The sequence below is a fragment of the Salmo salar genome, chromosome ssa12, assembly GCF_905237065.1.
Source record: "Salmo salar chromosome ssa12, Ssal_v3.1, whole genome shotgun sequence".
Lineage (NCBI taxonomy): Eukaryota > Metazoa > Chordata > Actinopteri > Salmoniformes > Salmonidae > Salmo > Salmo salar.
Window position 1 is genome coordinate 43317683 of NC_059453.1, and position 27683 is coordinate 43345365.

Sequence of the window (27683 nt, forward strand, 5' to 3'; positions counted from 1 at the left end):
CCCAAGTTCTCTCACATCACCCCGCTCCTCCGCTCTCTCCACTGGCTTCCAGTTGAAGCTCGCATCCGCTACAAGACCATGGTGATTGCCTACGGAGCTGTGAATGGAACGGCACCTCCATACCTTCAGGCTCTGATCAGGCCCTACACCCAAACAAGGGCACTGCGTTCATCCACCTCTGGCCTGCTGGCTCCCCTACCTCTGAGGAAGCACAGTTCCCCCCCCTTAAAAGATTTAGATGCACTATTGTAAAGTGGTTGTTCCACTGGATATCATAAGGTGAATGCACCAATTTGTAAGTCGCTCTGGATAAGAGCGTCTGCTAAATGACTTAAATGTAAAATGTAAATGGATCTTAAGAGGCTCCCTGTGAGTAGGCCAAGGCCAATAGACAGTGATAGGAATAACGTGTTTCAGTAAGGCTGTGTTCTTAGCGTTCATTATCAACTGTAACGCAGAAATGGAATGTAAATCACAGAAAATATATTTTGTGGTGGCAGCGGCAGAGAAGTTCTTGGGTGTATGAGATTTTACTGCAGAAGAGTGGGTTGAACGATAGTATCCCATCCTCCCAGGCTGCCGACCTGGTGTAAGATCAGATAGGGCCAAGTAGTGGAAAAGTGGTGAGGTTTTTAATGGGTGTAGGGTTATTCAATAGGAATATTTTTCTTCCCTTATCCCCATCCTTTTTTCCTCCCCTTTTTGTATAGATGTATAAATACAGTAGGTGGCGGCGTATGCAACTCTTAGTTGGATGCGATCCGCCAATACAATTTAAAGAAGGAGAAGAATACTCCCTCTCGCTTGTACCACAGAGTTTCTAAACGTGTACTGTCTCTACTTACCTACTGTACTGTCTTTGCCTGTACTCCTCGCATCCCTGCTTCACTCCTCAGAGAGCAATAGTAATGGTGTATTTTTGTTGGCACTAACTCTGCCATGGTTCGTTGGAGAAAGCCTATGTGGAAATGAATGGAGTTTTTGGATAAACTAAGAAAATAAGGTCTGTGGTAAACACAGGCTTAGGAAATCTTATAGGTTTTGTTCTATGAGACAATCTTCATCAGCTAACGTCACTTTTTGTGAATTTTTAAGCATTCATGTAATCCAAAGAAGCACATAAAGGCTTCATAATTCATAAAGGTCATGTTAACAGACTGATATTATCTCGTAGAACAAAACATATAAGATCTCCTAAGCCTGTGTTAACCTCAGAACCTTATTTTCGGCGTTCATCCCGAAACCCTATTCTTTCCCCATTCATTTTCCCCATAGGAATGGCTGAACGAACCAGGGTAGCCTTACATCATTTCCGTTTTTAGGACTACAAGTTTGCGAGCTATATATCATTTTGATTATACAAATGCTTCAAAATTCACAAAAAAGTGACATTAGTTGATGAAGTTTATCTCATAGAACAAAACGTATTAGATCTCTTAAGCTTATGTTTACCACAGACCATATTTTTGGCGTTTATCCCAAAACCCATTCATTTTCCCATAGGCTTTGACAAACGAACCATGGAGTTAGTGCCTACAAAAAGACGCCATTACAATTGAGTGGCTATGCAGGGTCAGTGACGTCGCACGAAGCCTCTCTCACTCCCTTCCTGCTGCATCATCATCATCATCATCATCAACAACAACAGCAGCCGCTAGTAGCACCCTGTCTAATTGCGGTGACCGGGGGACTAGATAGTCATAACCAATTAGCATAATACTAACTCTAAACATAACACTAGTTAACATCACCATAACAGAGTAATTTACGGAAACCATTTACATTGAGCTATCCCTTTGGAACCGCTGGGACATGGCCAGGCAAGATCAGGTCCTGCTCTTGGAGCCACAGCACGAACTGAAATTCCGAGGTAAGAGACTGAGGGGAGGGCCCAACTCTGAAGGGAGGGGGGAGGTAGTAACAGGCCCAGCGTAATGAGGAGGGGGCACATCATACCCTTCATTTGTACAATCTTAATAGTGAGTTAAGGAGGATAATAATTTCGAATGAACATTGACTTGCGTTCGCTAGCTACCTAACGTTTTAGCCAGTTTACGTTACCTTGACCAGGCAGGCCTGCTGGAAAAAGCTAACTAACGTTCTAACTGCAGCGCCCTGACATGTCTTTGGCGCTATTAATAATGTCTAGTTGACCTAGTATTTTAACTACTTAGCTAACGTTGGGGCATTATGTTTCACGTGCATTGTGCAATAGGTTTCCAGTAGGTCAGTCAGTCGTTTTATTATCGTGCTTGACTGACAACATGTCAGTGTAGACAGCCCTTTGAGTTAGCAAGCTAGCAATGAATGCCAGCTGATTGTCCCTGCTTTCAAGCATAATGATAGCACGCTAACAGTAGTTTGTTTCCTAGCTAGCGAGTAGCTAACTTGTTAATTCGCTAGCTGTCATTCTAATGGCTTGCCAGCTTTCAGATGGAACTAGGCATGAAATACCATTTATATCTGGAGGTTTTTCTCATTGGTGACCAGGTGTTGTTCTTGACCAGGTGTGGTAAGGATCACAATATGGCTCAGGGTGCCATATGGACAGTTTGTACTGAGCATCCTAAGAATTACAATGTGTCCAGGTAAATATGAATTTATTGACCCACTGAGTAGGAGCTTCTGTATGTTTCCTGAAATTAATTCTAGGTCATTTTTGAGATCCCAAATAATAAATAGCCTTTCATCTGTGCCTGTTGAATTGGTGTCTTTCTACAGACATTTTGAGATGCCCCACGGCCTTGGTAGACATGTCAAGCCAATATAATCCATTGCTTAAACTGCTCTGCTTGTTGTGAGGGTAGGCTCTTTATTTGTCTTGGCTCATTGCAAGCTGAGCCAACTAAGATAATTGCTAATGACAAGAAGTAGGCTAGCCTAACCTCAAGGAAATACCAAGCCACACAGGCCAGTTCAGGAGTATTCCAAACTTGAGTCCAGGGGCCCCTGGAGGTCTGCAAGGGGGTTTCAGGGTCTTTGGCAAAGTGACACAATTTTGATTTTACTCATACCAATATTTAATTCACAAAAAAGTCAAGACTTCTGTCAGGCAATTCACAATCATAGGCCTCTCCTATAAGCCTGATGTTGTTCTTTTTGTTATTTAGGGGTCCTCTACATGAAAAAGTTTGGGAACCCAGGGCCTAAGAAATTATTGTCTATGTTTCCTTGAAATTATGGCCATGTTTCGAGAACATTACAACACACCTGAACTAAGCGTTTCATTTATGCATTTTTGATTAGGCCTACTAGTAGTGATTTTCTATTTATAGCCTAGTGGGGTGAGGTAGTCTGAGATGGAGGTTGACATGGGAATGAAAATCCATTCCTGTCCCGTCTTGTCAAATTTTCCTGTACTATCCTGATCCCGCAACCGTTCTATAATCCTGGAACTTTCCTGTCCCATCCTGATAAAAATCACTCCCGTCCCTTGCTCATTTTTACGTGCAGAAATAACTTCCTCCATTAGCTGCTCGTTTGTCTGTCCCCTGCTCTGCATGTGAGTAACGTTACCCAGAGAAACTGCCCTGTTTGGCTGCTGCTCAGCGCTCACGAGACAGTTTCCTGCCCTGCACAGTAAAAATAAAGAAAAACCCTTGAATGAGTAGGTGTTCTAAATTATTTGCCCCGTAGTGTAAATTTCCTTAATCTGTAAAAATGTAAATTTGGAACTGCACATTCAAGGTACCAAACAGTCTTGCTCTCCCTTAGGTGTGTTTTTTCAGACGACATGACAGCATCAAATATATGTCCTTCAGAACTCTATTTTTGTTGGTGTACTTTTTCTGCCAGTTGGAAAGTATCCCAAGGCACTTTCAGGAAGTTGTAGATCAACTACACAGGAGTTAGCTGAGTGAGTTGTTTAATTGAAACCGATGTTCCACCAATTGTGAGGGTCTGAATTTCACCTCTGTCTTGGCTCAGTGTGCAAAGGGAAGTGTCAGTTGCTGTGGACATTTGTGGGGTGAAACTTTATCTAGAATCTTAGTGTATGTGCTAATTCCGACTGAGGCAGCTCACTTCCACATTTCCATTCACAATGCATCCGTCTTTCCCTCAAATGCAAGGCCTTCCTCCTCTATACCAGCTAGAAGGCAGGTGTGTTTTATTTTGGTAGCCTGAAATGGAGTCTTTCAGACTCCGATATTAATTTATCATCTCTTGAGGTCCTGTGGAATGTTTAAGGCTAGTTTGTAAATCCAGTTGAGCAGTTAAATCCTGTACAGCTGTATGTTGCTCAATGTCAAGTGGCCAAGTGCTTTCCAAAGGCTTTTGCTTCCTATCAAACCGGTTTCACAGAAACAAAAGTGTAGCTGACCGGAGTCATTCTGTTGAGGATATCATTTTGTGGTCTGGCTTGTGAGTTCACCCACTTAATGCAACCATCATTGTAGAAAAGGCCCATGATTCAGAGTTGTAAAACAAAAGTGATATTTGATATTGATATGAGTTTGATATTGAGCAATTCCACAACAGACATGTGGAATTTCAATGGAAGGTCACTCTTCAGTGAAACAACTCGGGTGGTGCAATATCATTTTGAAATCAGATTTGACTTAGTGTTGGCATTCCTGTAGACTAGCGTTCTCTGTGAGGTACTTGATCAAGTTTGGTGTGAACTTGAAGTCTGTCTGTGCAGAGGGATTTGACAGAGATGGCTAAGTAAAGAAAGGATCTGGTTGGATGTAGTGGCTTGAGGCTGGTAGTGTTCCTTCCTATGCCCCTGGTGCCTCAAATGTCCTCATGTTCTTCATGGACAGCCATTAGCCTACCTTGTCCAGGCTATTTGTAGACTATTAGAGATTATTAGAAACAAATTGAAGGTAGTTGGAATCCTCAGCGATTCAAAGTATTCCACATAGTGTTTTGACCAAATGAAATAAATCTGTTACAATTTACCAAATTCATTTGATCTATTTTTAACTGCATCTGGTTGGGTTACCGTTACAACCAGCTACGTCCTTCCTAATTCTCCTCCATAACCGACTTTTCTTAAGATAGGGGCCCAGGCTACATGTTTTAGACTATACGGTTTAAGCAACTTTTCTTTTTGATGGGCCTAATAAATTAAAAAGGCCACATTTCTGTCGATGTGGCACCAGTGCCTTCTTTCAAGATGCCACTGATGTTATTTCTCTACAAGATCCTAGGCCTTCTCTTAGATGCCACTGTTTTTTGTGAGGTGAACCTAGTAGGGCTAGGCTATTTGTTTATCTAGGCTATCAGTTAAAAGTCCATGTTTTATTGTTCTGTAGCACGAGAGCCATTAGTCATGATACCACTGATAGCTAATCCTTTCTTGAAGTTAAAAAGCTGTTCTTGTATTACTCTTGTTGATTTTTTTTGTGACTTTTTTTTTTAAGAGGACTTGGATATTGATTGTTCATTGTTCGCTACCGCCGAGGAATTAATGGAACTAGACGAAGGACCCAAAGATGTGGTTGGCATGAAAAATGCTTTCTAATTAGGCTAGTCATGGCCTTAATAGCATCAGCTGCTCTACTTATTAAAATTGAGGGGAGATGTCTTTGATGTGACACAATCTGTGCTTTCTCTTTGAAGGTTTTTGACAGTAGCAAGAATTGTTGTTCTTGACTGATTTTAGTGAGGTTAGTAGAGTGAGGTTACTGTATTATTATTCAGACGATGACAAAAGGTTGGGGGTGCAATTTGGTGTTCGTATCTGGCCTAATGTGTCAGGATCCATACACATCAAACGTGTGAATCAATCACATTTATTTATAAAGCCCTTACATCAGCTGATGTCACAAAGTGCTGTACAGAAACCCAGCCTAAAACCCCAAACAGCAAGCAATGCAGGTGTAGAAGCACGGTGGCTCGGGAAAAATTCCCTAGAAAGGCCAGAACCTAGGAAGAAACCTAGAGAGGAACCAGGCTATGAGGGGTGGCCAGTCCTCCTCTGGCTGTGCCGGGTGGAGATTATAAGAGCACATGGCCAAGATGTTCACAGATGACCAGCAGGGTCAAATAATAATAATCGCAGTGGTTGTCGAGGGTGCAACAGGTCAGCACCTCAGGAGTAAATGTCAGTTGGCTTTTCATAGCCGATCATTGAGTATCTCTACTGCTCCTGCTGTCTCTAGAGAGTTGAAAACAGCAGGTCTGGGACAGGTAGCATGTCCGGTGAACAGGTCAGGGTTCCATAGCCGCAGGCAGAACAGTTGAAACTGGAGCAGCAGCACGGCCAGGTGGACTGGGGACAGCAAGAAGTCATCAGGCCAGGTAGTTTTGAGGCATGGTCCTAGGGCTCAGGTCTTCTGAGAGAGAGAAAGAGAGAGAGAGAATTAGAAGAAGCCTAGCCCCAGATAATAATTTGATGATAATTAGGACTACTGCCACATCATTGTCGGGATGTGGGTCATTAACACAGTTCATTGATGTCCCCAGTGAAAAGCGTAGGCCATTATAGCTCAAAAGTAGGCCTGCTATTCCTTTGTTTTGAAAGCCTAGCATTCAGACTTGTTGTCCCGTGTGGCTCAGTTGGTAGAGCATGGTGTTTGCAACGCCAGGGTTGTGGGTTCGATTCCCACGGGGGACCAGTACGGGGGGAAAACATGTATGAAATGTATGCATTCACTACTGTAAGTCACTCTGGATAAGAGTGTCTGCTAAGTGACTAAAATGTAAATGATGTCCTTAAGATGTGTTCCTCTACCATTACGTAATGTGCATCGCTTTAAGCATGATGTTTGTATTGGCACTTCCATTTCTCTCTTCAAACTCCCCCCTTCCTCAATGGTGATCCAGCACATTTTTATGCCTTTTGATGTGCTGATTCAGTAACCCTGTTCATTTGATTAGCTCATCATGTTTTCTCTACAGTTTGCATCTTTCCCATGTCTGCTTGTGGCAATTTCATACTCTTTCATACTCTTCTTTTTCTGTCATCGTTACCACCCATGAATCCAGATGTTATAGAATGTGATAGCCTTGTGCCCCTCATTGCCCCTCACTGTCTCAAAGCAAAGAATGAGGCATGCCCCCATTGGTCAAATCCGGTAGTGGCAGTCTTGTCAGATTTCTATTGTGTTGTTTTAAAATTGTAAAATGCTATTACTGAATCTACTTTTTAAGATAGTCTCCAATATTTTCTCTGTCCGTGTATAAGCCTACCTCTGTAAAATATTTATTTATATTTGATGAAAACAAAATATTGAGACTCCAGCTTCTCTAACCCTTCCACTTTTTGGAACCTTCTTCTCCCACCACAGGTCCCTTCTCGGATGTGGTCAACACAACCTTAAAGCTCGCCAACCCCACAGACAGGAATGTGTGCTTCAAAGTCAAGACGACAGCCCCGCGCCGGTACTGCGTCCGGCCAAACAGCGGTGTCATCGACGCTGGCACCTCAATCAACGTCTCAGGTACGTATATGTGGATCTCACCAGGAAGTACGGTAGCAAAATTACGTAAACTTAACCAAAGTTCCCAGGTTTTTCATAAATCCTGGCTGAAGGAATTGTGCAACCCTACCAGGCCAGGGAGTTTGTAGGCCTGAATGAGTGCTATGGTTTACAACCGTTTTCCATGTATTCCCTATTTAGAAGTTACTAACAGGTACTTTATGTCAGGTCCTTCCGAACCTACCTTGTGTCCAAGTGAGGCGTCTAACACTAGAATTACATTTTTTAATTACTCTGCCATTTTTAAAGTCATGTCCCCCCTGTCCTTGACTTATCCTAAATAAGTCTATTCAGCACACTATCGTTGTTAGAATCTTGATATCACAGAGTGTTAGGAGGACATGACATTTCTTTTCTCCCTGCACTCCTTTCACCCGATAGTTGGCTGCCATCTGACAATCGCCCATTAACCTCTTACATCTAGACGTTCCGCTAGCGGAACACCTGCTCCAATATCCAATGATGGGCTTGGCGCGAATTACAAATTCCTCTAAAATCCGAAAACTTCAATTTTTCAAACATATGACTATTTTACAGCATTTTAAAGACAAGACTCGTTAATCTAACCACACTGTCCGATTTCAAAAAGGCTTTACAGCGAAAGCAAAACATTACATTATGTCAGCAGAGTACCCAGCCAGAAATAATCAGACACCCATTTTTCAAGCTAGCATATAATGTCACAAAAAACAAAACCACAGCTAAATGCAGCACTAACCTTTGATGATCTTCATCAGATGACAACCCTAGGACATTATGTTATACAATGCATGCATGTTTTGTTCAATCAAGTTCATATTTATATAAAAAAACAGCTTTTTTACATTAGCATGTGACGTTCAGAACTAGCATACCCCCCGCAAACATCCGGTGAATTTACTAAATTACTCACGATAAACGTTCACAAAAAACATAACAATTATTTTAAGAATTATAGATACAGAACTCCTCTATGCACTCGATATGTCCGATTTTAAAATAGCTTTTCGGTGAAAGCACATTTTGCAATATTCTCAGTAGATAGCTCAGCCATCACGGCTAGCCATTTAGACACCGACCAAGTTTAGCCCTGACCAAACTCCGATTTACTATTACAAAAGTTTGATTACCTTTGTTGTCTTCGTCAGAATGCACTCCCAGGACTGCTACTTCAATAACAAATGTTGGTTTGGTCCAAAATAATCCATCGTTATATCCAAATAGCGGCGTTTTGTTCGTGCGTTCCAAGACACTATCCGAAATGGTAAATCAGGGTCGCGAGCATGGCACAATTCGTGACAAAAGATTTCTAAATATTCCATTACCGTACTTCGAAGCATGTCAACCGCTGTTTAAAATCCATTTTTATGCCATTTTTCGCGTAAAAAAGCGATAATATTCCGACCGGGAATCTCCGTTTAGCTAAACAGACAAAGGAAAAGAAAGCTTTCGGGCGACGCGGGCACGAGCCTGAGTCTCACAGTACTGTAACCAGCCACTACCCAAACGCGCTACTTTGTTTCAGCCAGAGCCTGCAAAGCCACGATTCAGCATTTTGCCGCCTTCTGAGAGCCCATGTGAGCCGTAGAAAGTGTCACGTAAGAGCAGAGATCCCCTGTAATTGATAGAGATAATCAATAAGGCCAAGAAATGGTCAGACAGGGTACTTCCTGTACAGAATCTTCAGGTTTTGGCCTGCCAAATGAGTTCTGTTATACTCACAGACACCATTCAAACAGTTTTAGAAACTTTGGAGTGTTTTCTATCCAAAGCTAATAATTATATGCATATTCTAGTTTCTGGGCAGGAGTACTAATCAGATTAAATCGGGTACGTTTTTTATCCGTCTGTGAAAATACTGCCCCCTAGCCATAACAGGTTAAAACTACACCTAAACTATATCAAAACTAATTTCACACAGGCCTATAATAAAAGATGAAGGCTGAAGAGAAGATTAAATTGACAGTAGTTAAATGTGACAATATTATCAATTGTCTTGTGAATGAAGAGACTGCGCAGGGTGTGTATTTGACAGAGGAGGGAACAGCGCTTACCAAAACTTTTTCAAATCATCCTACAGAGGTTCATGCAGGTCAGATGTTTTGATTTCGGAAAGAGCAGATTCTAAGGTTTCTAAAACGCCTACATTTGCCAAACAACTCTCAAAAATTAGCGGATGAATTCTATTTCAAAATGTATATATTTTTTGTAGAATAACCGCAATTCCACACGTGAGCACACACGGCAGCATATAACCTAGGCTACTATGCACAGACTAGTAACCAGTGATTGGAGTAAGGGGTTACAAAGTAACGTGTTAGAGTACCCAGTTAATTTTGTGTTAACGAGTAACTTAACGCTTTAGTTTTCAGGGATGCAAACTAGTCATCTTTCGGCAAAATTTGCCGTTTTGAATCCAAAATAGGTGACCTACGTGATTTGTGTAGACCCGATGCGAACGTTTGTTTTTGGGGGGGGGGGGGCTTTGGATCACTACTGGCTGTATCCAAGGCTCAGCCAATCATTCACATAACAGAATGCAGCACGCGACTGAAGAGACAACGAATTTTCTAGTTACAGCATCAGTGCGTGCTCTGGAAAAACCGCAGAGAGTGGAAAGGCAGTTTCCCAGTTGCAGCAGCATGTCCCCTGAACGATAACGAAGAGGTAGGTGAGAAGCCTGACCACAGAGACGGGGGTGAGAAGGTGATGAAGCGTACTTCATGAGCTGGAACCGAAAAACAACTGGCATTTGTAAAGTTTGATGTGAGGGAGAAAGTGTGGTGGAACAAGTATTGTTAGCATTAAGTATCTTGCAAGCTGGATTGAATTCTCCTTTAGCTAGCCAGAGAAATGTTGTGCAATATTAGCCAACTTAACTGATCAAATAATTGAGTTTATGGTGTGAAAGTAAGCTTGCTAATAAAGGCAGACAGCTAACGTTAGCTACAACATTAATGAGCTAACGTTAGTAACCTTACCAATTCGCTAGAGTATTAATTGGTATACAACTCCTTGCCGTAACTCAAATTATAATGCGTTAGTTGCTTACTGGACCCTGGCAATCTGTGTGAAATGCTAATTAGCTAACGAACTAACTACTATCTGTGAACTCATGTTTTCCCTCTACAGTATGTGGTTCATTTTCAGAATGAGAGAATTAGGTGAAAATGAAGTGTTGTTTGTTAAACAAGTGGATTCAGGGATCAAGTGTAGCTGGAGCTGGGCCTGGCTTAAGTTGGATGCCGCTATAGAGGTGAAAGGAACACCACCACTTTCCCTCTTTCTCACTTTTCAATACAGTGGATAAAAAGGGGTATGCCAGTTGTACTCTCTACCTGAAAGAGATCAATTATGCCAACAAAGGGTATCTGGCTCTGCTGGCACATTGTAGAACAGATGTCCACAGGCAGAAAGTGTTCAATGTAATAATATGCAGTGTAGCCCAAATATATTGCTGTTGTGTTGAACTTGACAGTAACGTGTGTGTATGTGAGTGAGGAATTATTTTACTCAGTGAACCTTATTTTTGCACACATGTAGCCTTGTGCACTTGATCGATGTCTACTATAGTGGCCACTATAATAGAGCAAAAATAGAATGCCTGTTTGTTTCAATCTATTTCTACTTTAAGACAGCATTTATAATAGAACAGTTGTTCTATTATAAAGGCTGTCATGGCTAACTGCAATATTAGTGTATTGTTTTTTTTCTCAATACTTACATTTTTTTTTTGCTGTGAGTTAGGTTCACATTAACCACTTTATTTTACACACAGAGATGGATCATGTAGAGCATATTCTTTGTTGTTTAATTAGTTAACCTGCATTTCCCACTAGCAGGGATTTGTTGCATGTTTCAGTGCAAAAAAAAAAGTGTCACCTTTTTGGGCCCTCACCAGTTTGCACCCCTGAGTTTTTCAATTCTTTGTTGGCGCAAATAAAGAAAATTCCTCTCCTTATGTTTGCTGCGGTTCTCAGTTATCTATCAGTCCTCTGCTGTTGATAAAAACAGTGCAATTCTTTTGAGGAATTGCTGAATTATTTAAAAGATCTTTTTATTTTATTTTTTCAACCAAATCTAAATTCTTGATGTAAATTGCATCTTATAGAAGGGTCCATGCACCTTTTTTTTTTGTGATTTCTGTTGTTTTTGATAAACTTACCCCAAAAGCAAATCGCTTCCTCCTCATCCTTGTTGTGCAGTATGTGGGTCCTGAAAAACATGAACAAAGGCTCCAAATAAGGTATTTTTGAAACTGCAAAGTTCTCAGTATAGTGATGCAGGTCTTTAGGTCAGTGGAGGCTCCTTAGAGGACGAAGGGGAGGTCCATCCTCTTCAGTGAATTTCATAAAAGTAGTGAAACATTAAAAAAGCTATCCTTTTTAGATACAATTATACCAAATAATTGATTAAAACACAGTTTGCAATGAAGGTCTACAGTAGCTTCAACAGCACTCTGTAGGGTAGCACCATGTTGTTTCTGTCCTCCTCTGTGTACATTGACTTCAATTCAAAACCTAGGACGGTCATGGTTTTCACCCCCTTCCATAGCCTTACACAGTAATTGTGACAACTTCCGGAGTACGTCCTCCAACGTATCAGAGCTCTTACAACATGAACTGACATGTTGTCCACCCAATCAAAGGATCAGAGAATGAATTTAGTACTGAAAACATAAGCTACAGCTAGCTAGCACTGCAGTGCATAAAATATGGTGAGTAGTTGACTCAGAGAGAAAGACAATAGTTGAACAGTTTTAACAAATGTATTTATTTAAAAATGAAAAGTGGGAGAGAGCGCTAGATACATATATTTATATATATTTTTTTTCTCACTTAGCTAGCGAATGCAGCTAACTAGTTTAGCCTACTCAAACACCTGGCTCAAACAGAGAGGGATGCTATGTTAGCTAGCTGGCTATGGCTATCCAACACTGGAACTCTTGCAAGTCAATGTAAGCTTTTGGTAACTGCTAAACGTCTTGCTAATTGTACACCTGTACTACATGATTGTAGTGTGTTTACTAATGCGTTAGTTCTAGTAGCTATGTTGACTATGACATTAGCCTACATTGTCATCACTATATTAGCTGTGTGTAGCGGTTATGATATGGTGTGGCTTGAAAAGGTTTTATCTCCTGGTCACAGACAGCGGATGTGTTGTGCACTGAAGTCCACAAGCGAATGGAAAAGGTGAGGGAGAGGAGGAGAGTCCATGGATGCGAGTTGGAATTATACAACGAGCAAAAATGATCATGCTGTTTGTATGTGGCTGCTATGAAAGTGAACTGCATTTGCATGTGATCAGGGGTGTATTCATTCCACTGATTCTGTTAAATCGGTTCTTAAATGGAAGCAAACTGAACGAAACGGGGATAAACATACCTGAATTTATCCAATAGAAATTCTCATTTGCAACTGTTGGACTAATTATTACACCCTAGATCAGCTAGATGCAGGCAAGAGTGGCAGTATTGAATGTGTCACTGTTACCTTGATTTCTACATTTTCTCTCGACCTGTGCACCTACGTTGTAAACTTTCATTCATAAGCTAGGTTGTACCAACCTCATGATGAGTATAGGGACAATGAGAATCATGTAGTTGCCTAAACTAAAAATCCGGAGCCTAAACTATGGTATGACAGTATTTTTATGTTTTTTGAATAATAAAAGTTCTAAATGCTCTTTTATGAGTAGTGCGTGACCCTGGGGTGGCAACACATACATTCTAAGTGATCTCAATGGTTCTTTCTCCATTCTGATTGTTTTATACTGTACAATTCAACTTAAAACTAAAATAAGAATATTTGGAAGAACAGGTTTTTTTCCTTCTAGTTAGGCTATCTTGATCTCTGGCTCCCTCTTGACTCATTTCTGTGTGTTTAATTATTTAATCACAGTGTGCTTAAAGCATCAGACAAGCTCATTAGCCTACATATGTCTATATCTGGAAAAATACATATTTAACAGATGACTCTCGGTCTACCTACCAATATAAAAAAAATTGGGGGACAGCCCTAGTGGGTATGCTGAACCTTGCCACTGTGGCCCCTCATGATGTGTTCAGATTTCTTGTGGCCCCCACCTCCATCATAATTGCCCATCCCTCACCTAGGTGAAGACAATGTGGCCCCCACGGCAAAATTAGTTTGACATCCCTGCACTACTTGGAATCAAGATGTATTCCAATTTTAATACAAGTGGTCCTCAGTAAAAAATAAGAATATGGAAATCATTTGAGAATCCAGGCAGTTCTGCAGAACATTTATGCAGAGAGAACATCTCATTGCAGTGCTTTCTGTTGGCTAGCGGTATGGCCCTCTCTATTTCTCCCTGGGCCAACAGCTGTGTTCTCACCCCGGTGCCGTTCTTTGAGGGAGACAACTCTACCCAGGGCCTTCATTAACACAGCTATTTGCTGCCACAACTTATTTTTTACCGGTTGGACTGCAAGTCAGCAAGGAAATCAGTAGTGGGCGACAAACAACCCCTGTTCAGACAGTCACAGTACCCTGACAGAGGCTTTCCCCTGTAATTGTGAACAGCGCAGCACAAAAGGCAATGTGGAAATCCACTTTGGCTAGACTGAAAGGAAACACTTTACCACAGGATACCTAAAATCCCTAACGTGTCATTTACAGGCTTAGTTGGAGATCCACATGGAGCTTTTGAAGTGTGACCCCCGCAAAACGTTTGTTAAACGCACACCACAGAAGTGCTCAACTTGATTTGCATTGTGCTGCGTTGAATGGGAAATTATGTAGCATGGATGTCTCAATCAGAGAAAGGGGCCCTTGTGTCAACAAATGTATCTACTTTGGGTTGAAGTCATAGGTCTTAATTGTCTCAAAGGCCTTTTAAACCCTCAAGACATTTCACCATTCTACAGCAAGCTTACTTAAACATTCTTATATTGCAATTCCTTTCCTTATGGCTGGCCATAAATAACTTTTTCCTTAATGTTATTGTTCCATATTATTGTTGTGAGATCCAATAATGACAGCATGCTCTAAATAGTCTCCTCATCAAGGTGTATATCTGTATCAAGGGTGATAAAGTTGCGTAATGAATCATCTTACTCCATTTGTATATTTCTTCTTTCAAGCAACAAGATGTATCCACAACTCCCGAGTGTTTTTTTTTTTTTTTTTTGTTGAGATGCACAGTTTGAAACGCGTGTCTCAAACCTCTGGGGAGCATTAAAGAGTTGCGCATATTACATATTCGATTTTTACCTTGTCAGCTCGGAGATTCGATCCAGCAACCTTTCGGTTACTGGCCCAACGCTCTAACCACTAGGATACCTGCCGATTTGGTCAAACAGTAAAGTACATTATCCTCATGATTCCTGTAATGAAAGTGTCTGCTAGCCCCAAGGTTCAGTAAAGTATACGTTGTCTGGTATTTGATCATCTGGTCGCAAAGCAAATAGCATAGCCAGCAATACACTGCTAACCCCCCGCAACCAGCGAGTACATAACATAATCCATTCAGGCTGCAAAGGCATTGGATAGCTGTGTTTTATCCGCAACTGGATTTTAAAAATGTTATACAATCAAGACACTTTTCTACCCAAGCACTTTTTTGGGGTGTAAAGAAGAGAGTGGCTTGCTTGACAAAGTAGCAGGCCCCAGCTAAACGGGTACAGTGTCAGGTAGGCAGACACAGTGTCAGGTAGGCAAAACTCCTAGCTTTAATGGCTTTCCTTAATAAAACACAATTTCCACCACCATGCTAGGGTGGCTACTGTGTTGTGTACAGCGTTCAGCCAATCACGTTCCACCAGTCTGTTTACCCCTGCTGTACACAACGTCCAGAAGTAGCTAACCCCATATCATGGTGGTGGAAAATTGTTTTATTAAGACGGTATGCATATTTAAAAAAAAAATCTGGCCCCTCTTTAAATTGATTTAAGAAGGAAGCCTTTGCAGCCTGATAGGAGGATGTTTTATGTACAATCCGGTCCCCAGGGGACACGAGTGTATTAACCTCTCTAGGCTAGGCGGGACGAATTCGTCCCACCTACGCAACAGGCAGTTGAATCCCGTGGCGCAATTTTCAAATACCTTTAGAAATGCTATTACTTCAATTTCTCAAACATATTACTATTTTACAGCATTTTAAAGACAAGACTCTCGTTAATCTAACCACACTGTCCGATTTCAAAAAGGCTTTACAACGAAAGCAAAACATTAGATTATGTCAGCAGAGTACCCAGCCAGAAATAATCAGACACCCATTTTTCAAGCTAGCATATAATGTCACAAAACCCCAGAAGACAGCTAAATGCAGCACTAACCTTTGATGATCTTCATCAGATCACACACCTAGGACATTATGTTATACAATACATGCATGTTTTGTTCAATCAAGTTCATATTTATATCAAAAAACAGCTTTTAACATTAGCATGTGACGTTCAGAACTAGCATAGCCCCCACAAACTTCCGGGGAATTCGCTAACAATTTACTAAATTACTCACGATAAACGTTCACAAAAAACATAATTATTCTAAGAATTATAGATACAGAACTCCTTACATTTGCTGTTAGCCCTGTATTAATCTGTGACGATACCACTATCTCAATATTTATTCCATGGCGAAAATGAGAACACAAAGCAGACAAATATTGTCTGCTATGAAAATAAATAAATGTGACTCTGGATGACATGATGTTTTGTTTCCAAAATTCGGCCTGTTTTCTTAAAGAAGTTAAATCCACTTTGTGTTTTGTTTCCTTGCCACGATACTAACGAGTATCGCGATACTGGTATCATCCGACTCCAATGGCTACTAGCAGGGGTTATTATCTTTAGAGTTAGCTATCTAGCTACTGTGTTTACACTTACCTAGGTGTTAAATTAGCCCTATGGTATTACAGCACATAAAGATGCAGGCAAATGTATCTCTTGACCAAAAAATTGACACGGCTGGATAAAAAACGTACCCGATTTAATCTGGTTACTACTCCTGCCCAGTAACTAGAATATGCATATAATTATTGGCTTTGGATAGAAAACACTCCAAAGTTTCTAAAACTGTTTGAATGGTGTCTGTGAGTATAACAGAACTCAAATGGCAGGTCAAAACCTGAGAAGATTCTGTACAGGAAGTACCCTGTCTGACCATTTCTTGGCCTTCTTTGCCATCTCTATCCAAAACAAAGGATCTCTGCTGTTACGTGACACTTCCTACGGCTGCCATGGGCTCTCAGAAGGCGGCAAAAAGCTGAATCGTGGCTTTGCAGGCTCTGGAAATCTGACTGTCGTTACTCCGTGTACCTAAACATCAATGTCTTTCTTAAAATCAATACACAAGTATATATTTTTAAACCTGCATATTTAGTTAATATTGCCTGCTAACATGAATTTCTTTTGACTAGGGAAAATGTGTCACCTCTTGCAACAAAGTCAGGGTATATGCAGCAGTTTGGGCCGCCTGGCTCATTGCGAACCGTGTGAAGACTATTTCTTCCTAACAAAGACAGCCAACTTCGCCAAACGGGGGATGATTTAACAAAAGCGCATTTGTGAAAAAAGCACAATCGTTGCACGACTCTACCTAACCATAAACATCAATGCCTTTCTTAAAATCAATACACAGAAGTGTATATATTTTTAAACCTGCATATTTAGCTAAAAGAAATCCAGGTTAGCAGGCAATATTAACCAGGTGAAATTGTTTCACTTCTGTTGCGTTCATTGCACGCAGAGTCGGCGTATATGCAACAGTTTGGGCCGCCTGGCTCGTTGCGAACTAATTTGCCAGAATTTTACGTAATTATGACACAACATTGAAGGTTGTGCAATGTAACAGGAATATTTAGACTTAGGGATGCCACCCGTTAGATAAAATACGGAACGGTTCTGTATTTCACTGAAAGAATAAACGTTTTGTTTTCGAGATGATAGTTTCCGGATTCGACCATATTAATGACCTAAGGCTCGTATTTCTGTGTGTTTATTATAATTAAGTCTATGATTTGATAGAGCAGTCTGACTGAGCGGTGGTAGGCACCAGCAGGCTTGTAAGCATTCATTCAAACAGCACTTTCGTGTGTTTTGCCAGCAGCTCTTCGTAATGCTTCAAGCATTGCGCTGTTTATGACTTCAATCCTATCAACTCCCGAGATTAGGCTGGTGTAACCGTTGTGAAATGGCTAGCTAGTTAGCGGGGTGCGCCCTAATAGCATTTCAAACGTCACTTGCTCTGAGACTTGGAGTAGTTGTTCCCCTTGTTCTGCATGGGTAACGCTGCTTCGAGGGTGGCTGTTGTCGATGTGTTCCTGGTTCGAGCCCAGGTAGGAGCGAGGAGAGGGACGGAAGCTATAGTGTTACACTGGCAATACTGAAGTGCCTATAAGAACATCCAATAGTCAAAGGTATATGAAATACAAATCGTATAGAGAGAGAAATAGTCCTATAATAACTACAACCTAAAACTTCTTACTTGGGAATATTGAAGACTCATGTTAAAAGGAACCGCCAACTTTCATATGCTCTCATGTTCTGAGCAAGGAACTTCAACGTTAGCTTTTTTACATGGCTCATATTGCACTTTTACTTTCTTCTCTAACACTTTGTTTTTGCATTGTTTAAACCAAATTGAACATGTTTAATTTATTTATGAGAGTAAATAGATTTTTTATTTATGTATTATATTAAGTTAAAATAAGTGTTCATTCAGTATTGTTATAATTTTCATTATTACAAATATATGAATGAATAAATAAATCGGGCGATTTTTAAATTGGTACTGGCTTTTTTTTGGCCCTCCAATAATCGGTATTGGAATCGGCATTGAAAAATCATAATCGGTCGACCTCTAATTTGTAATAAATTTCCCCAAAATTTTATTTTGTCATTATGGGGTACTGTGTGTAGATTGCTGAGGATTATTGTACTGTAACGTAACAAAATGTGGAAAAAGTCAAGGGGTCTGAATGCTTTCCGAATGCACTGTATGTGTCCATTACATCAATGCAAAAATCGGACTGCATGATTTGTCACCAGTACTTGAAACCGTGAATGAAACAGTAAATGCATTATGCTCCATACATGCGTATGGTGTGCCACATTAGAAACAACAACACGATATACAGAGAATAAGGCACTTACTTTGATTGGAACGCACACATGTACAAAGTTATTCTTTGTAAGGAAAACTACAATGAAGGCAATGTGTGTGCCAGGGGGAAAAAGTTTGTGCTAGACTGCGCAAATGTCTGCGTAATTGATCTAGGGAAATACTGGGGAGGTGTTTTGGCTCTCATCAAACAGAGAAGTATGTCCGGTTCAGTAAAGCCTCAAACATAAATTGTCCGCTACAGTGAAATGGGCTACTTCTATGTGAATTAATGAGGAGGCGGAACACACCTCAATTCAAACTGTTAGAAAATAATTTCAAATAGACAAGTTGAAATATAGCCTATAGATAATTAGCAGGCAGCGTGTGTCTTGGTTTGAGGGCAGTGCGGGTTAATGGTTCTGTTGTGTAACTGTCACATTTAGGAACAGTGAGTCTATTCTGACATCACGCGCATAAAACAACTCACGCTGACCGTTAAGGATATTTGGAATTCACATGTGAAAAGGTTAAAGTGTAATTGACAGCATTTTAGCAACATGAAATCTTATTAAGATCTGTTCATATACACCCCCAGGAAGAATGACACATTTTCTGACAAGCGAGCACTCATTTTCACGTTTTCATAAATTCTTAGAATGTTTGGGATTACGTATACTAAGGCATTTGGAAAAATTCTATAGCAATATAGAGTGGGAAAGTGGCTGTGCATTTGGACAGTTAATTGTCACTGCAGTATATAAAACCTAATAAAAACATACAGTACCAGTCAAAAATGTGGACACCTACTCATTCAAGGGTTTTTAGTTTTGCTATTTTCTACATTTTAAAATAATAGTGAAGACATAAACTATGAAATAACACATGGAATATTTTTATTTTTTTTAACCCCTGTGCGGCCGGGATGGACATCCAGCGAAAAATCCTATCGCCATGAGCATAATAAAATTTAATAATTGTTTTTTTTTTTTTCAAATTATATCGTTTTATAGATACACCTCTCCTGAATCGAACCACGTTGTCCGATTTCAAAAAGGCTTTACAGCAAAAGCAAAACATTAGATTATGTTAGAGGAGTATATCGTAAAAGTAGCCACATAGCCATTTTCCGACCAACCACATGCATCACAAATAACCAATAAACAGCTAAATGCAGCACTAACCTTTGACAATCTTCATCAGATGACACACCTAGGACATCATGTTACACAATACATGCATTCTTTTGTTCGATAAAGTTCATATTTATATATAAAAACAGCATTTTACATCGGTGCGTGACGTTGACTAACTATTTTCCCTCAAATGCATCCGGTGAAACAACGCTACAATTTACTAAATTACTATTCGAAAACATTTTTTAAATGTAATATTGTCATTCTAAGATTTATAGATGAATATCTCTTGAAAGCGCCTGTAATGCCAGATTTAAAAATAACTTTACTGGGTAATCACACTTTGCGATAAAAGGGGATGCGATACTCAGAACAATAGGCTAGCAATACAGGTCAGCGCCATCTTGGAACAATCGCATATCAAATCTACTCTTGTATACTATTGTCAATAATCCCTTACCTTTGATTATCTTCATCCTTAGGCACTTCCAGGAATCCCAGGTCCACAACAAATGTATTTTCGTTCGAAAAAGTTCATCCTTTATGTTCCATTAGCTTGTTGTTGTTAGCGCTTTCTGAAGGCTGCACCAAAAGTTCCGACGTGCGCGGGGCTACTCTTTCAACAAAATGCATTTTTTTCTTATTTAGGTTCGTTCAAACATGTCAAACGTTGTATAACATAAATCTTTAGGGCCTTTTTCAACCAGAGCTCCAATAAGATTCAAGGGGGACGATTGCATTGTCTTTATAAACGTTTCGAAAGGGGAGGGTAGCCAGGGGCGCCGGCGTCATAATGGTGATGGCCCTCTCCGTGTGACCACGTTCCACAGCTTGTCATTCTGTCAGTTTTCACAGTAGGAGACTCAAATCACTTTGTAAAGACTGGGGACATCTAGTGGAAGCAATAGGAAGTGCTCAATGAACCATAGCTCATGGTGTGATTAATAGGCAACGTGATGAAGTTGAGTCCGCAATTCAGAATTCCACTTCCTGTTTCGATCTGTCTCGGGGTTTTGACTGCCATATGAGTTCTGTTATACTCACAGACACCATTCAAACAGTTTTAGAAACTTTAGGGTGTTTTCTATCCACAAGTATTAATTATATGCATATCCTAGCTTCTGAGTTTGAGTAGTAGGCCGTTTAAAATGGGCGCAAATATTTTTCAAAATGCGCTGGTGACCGTCAAGAGGTTAAACAAATCAAAATATTTTATATTTGACATTCTTCAAAGTAGCCACCCTTTACATTGCCAGCTTTACACACTCTTGGCATTCTCTCAACCAGCTTAACCTGGAATGCTTTTCCAACAGTCTTGAAGGGGTTCCTACATGCTGGCCACTTGTTGGCCAGCATGGTCCAAGTCATCCCAAACCATCTCAATTGGGTTTAGGTTGGGTGATTGTGGAGGCCAGGTCATCTGATGCAGCACCGTCACTCTCCTTCTTGGTCAAATAACCCTTACACAGCCTGGAGGTGTTGGGTCATTGTCCTGTTGAAAAACAAATGACAGTCCCACATAGCGCAAACTAGATGGGATGGTGTATCGCTGCAGAATGCGGTGTTAGCCATGCTGGTTAAGTGTGCCTTGAATTCTAAATAAATTAGTGTCACCAGCAAAGCACCATCACACCTCCATGCTTCACGGTGGGAACTACACATGCGGATATCATCCGTTCACCTACTCTGCATCTCAAAGACACGGCGGTTGGAACACAAAATCTCACTTTTGGACTGATCAGACCAGAGGACAGATTTCCACCAGTCTAATGTCCATTGCTCATGTTTCTTGGCCCAAGCAAGTCTCTTCTTATTAGTGTCCTTTAGTAGTGTTTTCTTTGCAGCAATTTGACCATGAAGGCCTGATTCACGCAGTCTCCTCTGAACAGTTGATGTTGAGATGTCTGTTACTTTCTCTGAAGCATTTATTTGGGCTGCAATTCCTGAAGCTAGTAACTCTAATGAACTTATCCTCTGCAGCAGAGGTAACTCTGGGTCTTCCTTTCCTGTGGCAGTCCTCATGAGAGCCAGTTTCATCATTGCGCTTCATGGTTTTTGCGACTGCAACTGAAGAATCTTTCAAAGTTCTTGAAACATTCTGGATTGACTGACCTTCATGTCTTAAAGTAATGGACTGTCGTTTCTCTTTGCTTATTTGAGCTGTTCTTGCCATAATATGGACTTGATCTTTTACCAAATAGGGCGATCTTCTGTATACCACACCTACCTTGTCACAACACAACTGATTGGCTCAAACGCATTGAAGGAAAGAAATTCCACAAATTAACTTTTAACAAGGCACACCTGTTAATTGAAATGCATTCCAAGTGGCTACCTCATTAATTTGGTTGAGAGAGTGCCAAGAGTGTGCAAAGTTGTCATCAAGGCAAAAGTTGGCTACTTTGAAGAATCTCAAACATAAAATATATTTTGATTTGATAAACACTTTTTTGGTTATTACATGATTCCGTATGTGTTATTTCATAGTTTTTATGTCTTCATTATTATTCTACAATGTAGAAAATAGTAAAAATAAATAAAAGCCATTGAATGAGTAGGTCTGTCCAAACTTTTGACTGGTACTGTATGTCTCGTCCAGGACAGAGTCTACGCAGACCAGTGCACCACAGCCAATCTGAGCTACAGTAGGCCTTTATACAACCAAGCCATTTGCCACACAGGCCTGCCATCATTCACTTTGAACTGGACTGTGTGTTTACAGGCAGTTGCAACAGTGTGAATTTAGATAATTAGAACGCATTCGCCAAAAGCCACAAAATACACCTGAATGGTTTCCTGCAAATATGGCAATACCACGGAACTCCTCGTACTTTTGGGAACTTTACAGTCCTATGATCAAACAACCATGAAACGGTAGGCTCTCTCTCCCTCAGTTATGCACAACAACAAGATCAACAACTAATGCTAGCCAGAGAAAGATGAGCTAAAATCTAATGAAGGAACATTAGATATAGCTCTTTGACTTCTGCTGATGTAAAAAGGGCTTTATAAATACATTTGATTGAAATTCGCTACTCTTTTTCAGCAAGTTGGCCATCAAAATTGCACTGATTAACGATGGGGAATGGCCTTCTCGTCCTTCTGCAGCTTGCCTGCAACCAAGCACCCAAACTACTTGGCTAAAATTGGCTAGCTTACTAGATAGCTACTTCCAGACACAAATGAGAGAGCACCTCACTCTGACCATTTTACTTGCCCTAGCAGAGCTGGTTAGCTATGCTGTTTACATATTATTTAGAGCGTTCGTGACCAAGTCATTTTTTTCATCATTGTATGATGCAAGGAACCACTTTACAAAATATAGTGGTATTTTACCATAGAGAATAAGACACAAATGTAGTCTACACCAGGCCTTCAATTGTGTGGCCGTAATGCCCCCCCAAAAAATCCATACCTTGCCGCCAAAGTGACCGTTGTGCCCTTGGGTTGAATTTAATTATTGTAATTCCCAGCTGCCAGTCACCGTGCTCCGAATCACTTCTCACTCACATGGCTCTCTCAGATATCTCAATTCTTATTAGCCAATACCAGTCATGTAATCAGGTCCTTATCACAGCGCCGAAGTACATATCGGGGATGCAACTGTGCATATTCTTATTGAATTACGAGGCACACATTGAAGATGTTAGAAAAACTGCCACAGGTACTTTTCCAAAATCTACTATCCCCCATAGTAAAAAAAGTGTACCATTCTGTGCAAGAAATACATATTCCAAACAACTGTGGAACTGGAGACGAGTGGGAGTTATAAACCATTTTTGAATGACACTGATGGGGAACGCTGTTATGTCCAATGCTAACGGGCAATCATCTAGCAGACACTCACTCTGAATGGGAGTGTCTGCTAGATGATTCAATGTAATGTAAATATTGAGCGGCTTCACTGCAGGTAGATTGTACGTTTTAACATTCAATAAAACAAATATAATAATAAAACCCATTCATTTAACCACTGTACACCAAAAAAAGTTTCAAAGCAATGATGCTGATGCAACAGATCAGAATGTTTAGCTTAAAATGCTGATAAACTATTTCTTCATATTATTATAAGTGCAGCAATGTGCACACGGCAGTAAGCTATACGTGTGAGTGTTCTAAAATGCAATTAGTGGGAAAACACCGTTCTCAAAAGCGCACCGATTCATATGACAGATGAAACTTTCCTTTCAAAATGTTTAAAGAGGGAGGATCTAAAGATTCAAAAGCTAGCATGTAAAAATATATATATATATATCCACCTGGATTCGGTCCTATGTAAAAAAAAATATATATATATATATATATATACATACATGCATGCATACATACATACATACATACATACATACATACATACATACATACATACATACATACATAGGACTGAATCCAGGTGGTGGGTCACATATTAGCAACTAATGCCAGTTTTTGTATCTATAGATCCTCCCTCTTTAAAAATTTCAAAAGGATATTTTCATCTGTCATATGAAACCACTCGTGGTGCGCTTTTGAGAACGGTGTTTTCCTATTTATTTATTTATTTATTTTGAATGATAAAAGTAGACTCTAGAAAAATGGCTTAACATACACTGCATTTGAGGAACAATGGGAAAGTAATTCTGCTTTCAATGTTGATAAACTTGTAACTAGAGGTCGACCGATTTGATTTTTCAACGCCGATACCGATTTATTGGCGGACCAAAAAAAGCTGATACCAATTGATATTTTTTTTTGATTTATATATTTGTAATAATGACAATTACAACAATACTGAATGAACACTTATTTTAACTTAATATAATACATAAATAAAAATCAATTTAGTCTCAAATAATGTAAATATGAAAGCTGGTGGTTCCTTTTAACATGAGTCTTCAATATTCCCAGTTAAGACGTTTTAGGTTGTAGCTATTGTAGGACTGTTTCTCTCTATACCATTTGTATTTCATATACCTTTTAACTATTGGATGTTCTTATAGGCACTATAGCCTAATCTCGGGAGTTGATAGGCTTGACGTCATAAACAGAGCTGTGCTTCAAGCATTCCGAAGAGCTGCTGGCAAACGCAGGAAAGTGCTGTTTGAATGAATGCTTACGAGCATGCTGCTGCCTACCACCGCTGTCAGACTGCTCTATCAAATATTAAATCATAGACTTAATTATAATATATTAAACACAGAAATAAGAGCCTTAGGTCATTACTATGGTCAAATACAGAAACTATCATTTCGAAAACTAAACCATTTACTCTTTCAGTGAAATACGGAACCGTTCCATATTTTATTGAACGGGTGGCATCCATAAGTCTAAATATTGCTGTTACATTGCACAACCTTCAATGTTATGTCATAATTATGTAAAATTCTGGCAAATGAATTACGGTCTTTGTTAGGAAGAAATGGTTTTAACACAGTTCACAACGAGCCAGGCAGCCCAAACTGCTGCATATACCCTGACTCTGTTTGCACAGAAAGCAAGAGAAGTGACACAATTTCCCTAGTTAATATTGCCTGCTAACATGAATTTATTTTAACTAAATATGCAGGTTTAAAAAAAATCTACTTGTCTATTGATTTTAAGAAAGGCATTGATGTTTGGTTAGGTACATTGGTGCAACGACAGTGCTTTTTTCACGAATGCGCTTGTCAAATCATCACCCGTTTGGTGAAGAAGGCTGTGATTCGATGATAAATTAACAGGCACCTCATTGATTATTTGCAATGCAGGACAAGCTAGTTAAACTAGTAATATCATCAACCATGTGTAGTTAACTAGTGATTATGTTAAGATTAATTGTTTTTTTTATAAGATAAGTTTAATGCTAGCTTGCAACTTACCTTGGCTCCTTGCTGCACTCGCGTAACAGGTGGTCAGCCTGCCACGCAGTCTCCTCGTGGAGTGCAATGTAATCGGCGTCCAAAAACGCCGATTTAATCGGTCAACCTCTACTTGTAACCCCACTTTGAGGAAATGATCCTTGAATATTTTGGTACACCTACTGGAGAGCTCTTCTTTGTCTATACCCATTCAGCATCATTCACACTCTTTTAAGCCTTAGCCCAATCCATCTCTTTAGCTAAAGCTAACCAACTAGGTTCAATGCTAGCTAGCTAGCTAGCTAGCTAATATTAGGCTATAACTAGCAAGGCAAATGGTTTTTGATTCTGATAATATTTCTACACAGATCATACACAACGTTAGCTAGCGAGCAATCAAGCTAGCGAACAGAGTCGTTTTAATTACAAGTTAAAGCGTATTCTGCCAAAATTAGAAACATATCTAAAAATGTAGTTGGACTCTTACCCGTATATATCAATGAACGCTTCACGGCAGACTGGAAGCATTTAGCTCCGTTTTGTTTGTAGCTACATCTTGTTCAACCAGCGTTGCTGACCATGGTGTGTGCAGAAAGTAGCCCATCACAACTTTTTCCAACTGATCTGTCAATAGCGCCTGCTAAATTCATGGCATCAATGTTGTTGAGAAAAGTAGCAAAACTTTTGAATTAATTAACTATTGATGAACTCACAAGTAATTCATTTCTTGATAAATAAATTCTGTTAAATATGAGTTACACAACGTAGGGAACTTTTTATTCAGAGGGGATGGATGTGATTCTGTTCAAAGAGAGATGAAGGAATATAATGTTACTTTATATAATGTTAATGACCAAAGCATGAGAATAATTAGGGTTAATATAACTTCCAATAGCACGTTAAATTATTTTATAAACTACTTATACACAGTAATTTACTAATGTTAAAGCAACATATTAATATAAAAAATAAATATAAAAACTAACAACAGTTGTAACTCCAACTCACCTCTGTCCTCTCACTCCTCCATCATATACACTGAGTGTACATGAACACTTGCTCTTTCCATTAAATATGCAATAAAGTTTTGTTGGATTACATGGAAATTATATCCACATTTGTGAGTCCATTTCCTTGGCACTATCTTAATAAATGATTTACATGAACACCTGTGCACAATCGAGCAGAAAGAGAGGCAGGAATGTCGTGTCTCAATTTGGGTTAGAGCATGTAATTTGCTAATTAGTTTAATAGGTAGCACACGTGAGAATTTAGGAAATGCGTTATTGCACAGATGAGATTTCACAATTATTGAACACACAGCTCTCGTGAATAGGTTGGCAAAGGTATTTCAAAACGTTAACACGGCAAATGTGAGAGCAAAAAAAACGACAGCGCTTTGTCAGCAGGTGATGGGTTTGCTTGTGTAAATGCAGATCAGAGGTTGGCGCAGTGGTATTCTTTTTAAGGTTCTGCACACAAGTCTTACGCAATTCATAATTGATTCAGTGTTTGTTATTGATAACCACATTGCTATTAGCAACCTACTCATGAAAAATTTGGTGAATATTAGCCATAATAATATTAATGCTGATGCTCATTTAAACGAAAATCATGAATAATGAAGGTTTCTTACAAGTGTATATGGTTAAGCATGTTTTTAATCTGCGAGAGAAGCGCTACTCCTGGCGGAAAGACGCTGTACGGCACACGAGTTGCATAATGCGTGCCGTACGTTACGTCATGACACAACGTACCATGTCAGAGGGGTCCGCTTTTTTTTTTTTTCATTTTTCTAATAATATGGATCCATTACCATGTCAATCAACGCTTGAATAGAAACGTAGCTTACAACCCTGACTTTGATGCCTACACAGTCGCTACAGTCCCATTGGTTTTCTTTGCAGCCTTGTTTGAATACTGCAGTTATGCAAAATGTGTACGGAACACCGTTGGGCAACTCCGGAGTTGCCTATCACATTTAACAAACCAAACTCTGAAATACCGTTATAGAAGGTAAAGTTAAAAACCCAAACCGGTCCATGTATCAATACCAGTATATAGTAAAATACGGTATACCGCCTAGCCATACCTGGAGGTCCATCCATATGTAGTAAGCTCAACACAGAGTGCATTGGCCAATTCATTGACAACTTCAGCTTTAGCTTGCTAATATAGAGAGGGTACTATCTGTTTGCTGAAATGGGTGTGTGATGAAGTTCGTAACGTGGCTCGAGCAATTCATGAGGCGCTGAA

The 27683-nt window shown here is 39.8% G+C and overlaps 1 protein-coding gene across 2 annotated transcripts in view; it reads left to right on the forward strand.

Moving 5' to 3' along the window:
* The first annotated feature begins 1586 nt into the window (after nucleotides 1–1586).
* The window catches only part of LOC106565072 (vesicle-associated membrane protein-associated protein B), a 45681-nt gene continuing 19584 nt past the window's right edge, over nucleotides 1587–27683 (forward strand). Inside the window, exons 1-2 of one of the 2 annotated variants that reach the window (XM_014131701.2) lie at nucleotides 1587–1870; nucleotides 7236–7388. In XM_014131701.2, coding sequence (XP_013987176.1) covers nucleotides 1813–1870; nucleotides 7236–7388 — 211 coding nt within the window. In that variant the 5' untranslated portion in view covers nucleotides 1587–1812. Of the gene's footprint in view, nucleotides 1871–2494; nucleotides 2589–7235; nucleotides 7389–27683 lie in introns of those variants that run through there. The other variant, XM_014131702.2, reaches the window with a different exon arrangement.